The 4,362-nt window shown below is 39.7% G+C and overlaps 1 protein-coding gene across 1 annotated transcript; it reads right to left on the reverse strand.

The window, feature by feature from the left end:
- Window positions 1-779: 779 nt before the first annotated feature.
- Window positions 780-4,100, reverse strand: elp6 (elongator acetyltransferase complex subunit 6). The gene is made up of 7 exons (XM_058647719.1): window positions 3,812-4,100; window positions 2,857-2,935; window positions 2,547-2,617; window positions 2,324-2,448; window positions 1,905-2,112; window positions 1,295-1,456; window positions 780-1,099 (listed from the first exon to the last, which is right to left on the reverse strand). Exons 1-7 carry the CDS (start codon window positions 3,863-3,865, stop codon window positions 974-976), a joined length of 825 nt encoding a protein of 274 aa, XP_058503702.1. The 5' UTR covers window positions 3,866-4,100; the 3' UTR covers window positions 780-973.
- Window positions 4,101-4,362: the final 262 nt, after the last annotated feature.

Below are 4,362 nucleotides of genomic sequence, written 5' to 3' on the forward strand. Positions count from 1 at the left end.
GGGAGGCTCAAAAGAAGCGAACCACGAACCTGACGGTGACAGGCTGGAGCACGGTTCCAAAGCTCCAGGACAGGTTGGTAAATCCGACCGACCTCTCACCCTGCAGCGCGGAAAGCAGGGCCCGAGCGCCCTCTAGTGGTCATTGGCTCTATACTAAATTCATATTTAAATTCTTATAAACTCGTTAACTGTAGGGCTGAAAGAATTACTCGATTAAGCAGTCCTAAATTAACCGTTAACTATTTTGATAACTACATTTAATCCATTTAAGTTTTCTGATTTTATGTTAATATTTTCTGGTTTCTTTGCTCCATACAACAAAGAAATCATTCAAACTGAATTATTTTTGAGACATTTGAGAACAAGTTTGAAAAGCTAACATTTTATGATCCACAGGACAACAGATTTATCAATTATGAATAGAAATGTTTGTTGCAGGTCTTGTTAACTGTAAACACAAAACAAGGCTGCTCGGTTATGACCAGGGGGTGAAAACAAGCTCTTCATAACTAAAACCTATTCTGTCAATAATAATAATAACATCAATAATAATAACAGTAAGAAAAAAAATGACCTGGTTGACTGAGAACCTTCACAGACATGTTGCAATATCATACTTCACTCAGCATTTTTACATTAAGACCAGTTCTCTGTCTGTAATAAATGTATAATGTAATATAGACTTATCAAATGTTTCTGTGACTGTTTATTTTATATATATATATATAAATATATATATATGTGTATGTGTGTATATATATATACACATATATATGTACACAGATCAGGCACAATATTAAAACAAATAACTGATAGAACAAACACAGAAGCATGACTCTCTTGTCCATAGACCCCTGCTGATCCAACCCAGCTGCCATTTTGTTTTCCACGTCTTGTATTTGAACCATTCACAGGAGAAGAGGACAGTTGTAGGTCAGTTGGCAGGATCAACGTGTCCTACCTCCACACAGGACTAAAGAACAGCACTGGACGTCCCTCGAGCAAAGAAGGATGCTCCTTTGTCATGGACTTTGTACTGAAAGAGTTTCTTCTGCGTGTTCTGTCCTTCACCTTGTCTCCTCCTCCAACACACCTCCACCTGAAAACAGCAGAGTAACCTCAATTTTAAACAGAGAATTTCAGCATTTTATTCTGTGTTTCACAGGTAATGATCAATTAGGAAACACTGAAATGCAAGTGTTCATCATCTAGATGCCAAACTTGGCACATACGGCTAATATTTTCTCAAATAATTGATTATTTGAACAGGTCGTACGTATATAGACACACACACCTGGCCGTGGATGTCCCTGCAATATCCTGTTGGGAGACCCTGTACATTAAGTGTGAGGCTACATTGGTGGGTAAGTCCCTTCAGGAGCCGCTCTGAGCCTTCGTCGTCTCCCTCGTCCTCATCTTCTTCCCCATTGCAGCGTGCCAGCATCACCATGTTCCCCTGCAGCCACAATCAGTATTAAGAATAAGACTGCTGCTGTATAACAGTATACTAGTATTTCCCACACATGTACATGTGTTTGCTGAATGTGAATTTGTAAATGTCAAAAACACTGACACTGATTTTTTTTCACTGTAAATTTGATCCTAAACTCATGGATTATGATGCAGTCGAGTATGTACAGTAGTAAATATTCTTTCACAGAAATACAACATTTCTCTACTACCACTTTAAGACAAATTAGAAAGAAATGATGTGTTTTTTTGTTTGCCATGTTTTTTACACAATTCGTTTTTAGCCATGTACCTACACCACAATAAAATAGAATTTCAGCTATTTCAGACATGATCTTGTCACATAATTTCCATTAGGTAGCTGATACAAAATCCGGAAAACGGATGGAAATCCAGTGATCTATACAACCACACTTCAACAGCACAAATCTAACCTGTAGTTGGGAGCAAACTGTGGCTCGGCAGTAGTGGCTGAAGTCCAACACGGCTCCAACGCTCACCCCCAGACTCAGCAGCACACTGAGGTCGTCCACCAGCAACACAGGGGGTCCCCACTCCTCTGACCCGCCCTCCTCACTGCCAGAACTTCTTACACTGGACTGGACAAACTCATACAAACTCCGCAGGCCGACTGTTGGATCTCTGAGGACAGAAATAGTGTGAGGCGTGGGGGTCTAGAAATAGTTAAAACTGCACAAAAATGTATAAATGTAAAACAAAATATTGTTTATTAAATCGATGTGACAAAAAGGTTACAACAAATAGGGCAGGGCTGCCCAAAATGGGTCCAATAAAGTACAATTTTAGCTCACTTTCAAGGTTCAATTTTAACCATTTTTAAAAATGACTGTACCTGAGAAAGTCCATGGCTTGACTTCCTGTATGTTCTTCTTGTGAAATCAAAACAGACAATGACTCGTTTAGTCCCTCGAGAAACACCAGTTGACCTTTCTCCTTCGCTTGTGCCAGACTTACACCCTGGAAACACACACACACACAGATACAGGTTTTCAAATGTCCACTGAAACGTGAAACACTGCACTAACACACACAGTGTGATAACAGTGGAGACTCACCAGTCTCTGACTGACTGCACTGTAGTGGCTGAAGGACTGAACCAGGCCCAGGAAACACACCTTGCATCGTGCTGGAGCAAAAAAGACATTATTGTGCTGTTCAACCGAGAATTCAGGGCTACAACGATTAATCAATGGCATAATTTCAAGGTTTGGGCAACAGTGACAAACATTTTCTGGCCAAACAAGTACTCGATTAATCTGAAAAGTAGCAGATTAATCGTTTGTCAAAATAAAAGTAAGTTGCAGCTCTACTTCAAAAATAAATTAAATACAGCATTTCGCCTTACACACTTGTGTTATTACTCACCTCGCAGGTAAAAGGATAGAAAGTGGTGAATGAGGAAAGATGCATCACTCCGTCTGTCTGACACCAAGAGGAATTCTCCCTAAAGTTATTAAAAGGATTAGAAAAAATAGGGATGCACTTAATTAGCCAGCTACAAGCATTGCAGAAAAAAAGAGACTCCAGACTTTGTTGTCTTTGTTGTTAATTATTAGTGTTAACTGTGCTCTGAAGTTCAGAGTATACTTAACACTGCACAAAAGATAAACAGCTGCCCTCTCCACTCCCTGCAGAACCTGTACAGCTGTCACTGACCCAGAAAGGCAAAAATAATAATAAAAGGACCCCTCACACCCCAATTTCCACCCATTTGACCTGTTGCCCTCTGGAAGGTGCTACGGGTGTATTAAAGCCCAAACAAACAGGCTAAGAAACGGCTTCTAACCACCTTGAACTTAGACATTAAACACTGTGTAATATTATTTTAAATGCATGTGCAATATTACCCAAACTCATTTCTTTAACAGTTGCCACAACCACATTCCGTTCCTACTTGTTTCTTATTTATTCTCATCTTATTTTACTCATATCTGTTGCTTGTATCATGTAAACAGTGACAATAAATTTGGCCTTGGGCCACTCATTTTCCAAAGCAACTGAATACTGGGCCAAAATAGAATATAAACCTGTTAATTTTTCTACTAATCCAAGCTAATCAGTGTAGATGTGTTGGTTTAAAAGTAAGTCGAATTTGCAACAGAATGTTAATGACTCCGTTTATGTTTTCTCAGAACAAAGGCTCTGAATTGACTGATTTCTTAATTCATCTCCTGGCCCATGACATCAATGCTCGCGGGCCAGTTTTGGTCCACGGGCAGCCAGTTGCTGACCACTGCGCTAACTACAGGAGCGCACACATGTTATCTTACTTACAGCGTGATGAGTGTTATGTAAATAAAGCTCCAGTTTAAAGAATTACCTGTGTGAAGCTGTCGGGGCTGGTGTTCAGGATGCTGTTGAGCTCTGTGTACATGGCTAAACTCGCTGTAAACAACACACGCTAACCTGTAAACACGTGAGATTAAACCATCACGTCACAAAATAGTCGTTGTTTGAGGAGGTCCTAAATGTCACTATAGTGCTTGTGAGATTCTCGATTGTAACTATAACGTCAGAAACACTACTTTTATCATTAATCTGGAGGCTTTTTTTTTTACAAAGATGCTAACTAAGGAGCTAACGTCACCCAATCATGGATACACCCAATGTGGTACAGACGAAGAGTGAAAGCTAAACAGGAGGTCTCACTCTACATCTAACATCTGGAAGCTTCCGGTCTCGGCAAAGACATTAGCAGCCGCCCGGTGATATCTGTGCGAATGTTATTAACGCTCAATTTCATGGGAAGAAATATGTTTTCTGGTGTGTTTTTTTGTATTTTCAAAGCATTAAAAATTACAACAAGCAGTATTCATGTTGAATACAGTGACTGATGAACTATTGTCACAATAGACGATCTTTGCTAACAGA

This window comes from Solea solea, chromosome 13 (genome assembly GCF_958295425.1).
Source record: "Solea solea chromosome 13, fSolSol10.1, whole genome shotgun sequence".
Taxonomy (NCBI): Eukaryota; Metazoa; Chordata; class Actinopteri; order Pleuronectiformes; family Soleidae; genus Solea; species Solea solea.

Coding starts and splice junctions, on each gene's coding strand:
- elp6 (XM_058647719.1), bottom strand. CDS start 3,865: ATGTACACAGAGCTCAACAGCATCCTGAACACCAGCCCCGACAGCTTC. Junction 2,618..2,856: donor TCTATCCTTTTACCTGCGAG/GTGAGTAATAAC, acceptor TTTTTGCTCCAG/CACGATGCAAGGTGTGTTTC. Junction 2,113..2,323: donor CAAGCCATGGACTTTCTCAG/GTACAGTCATTT, acceptor TTCTGTCCTCAG/AGATCCAACAGTCGGCCTGC.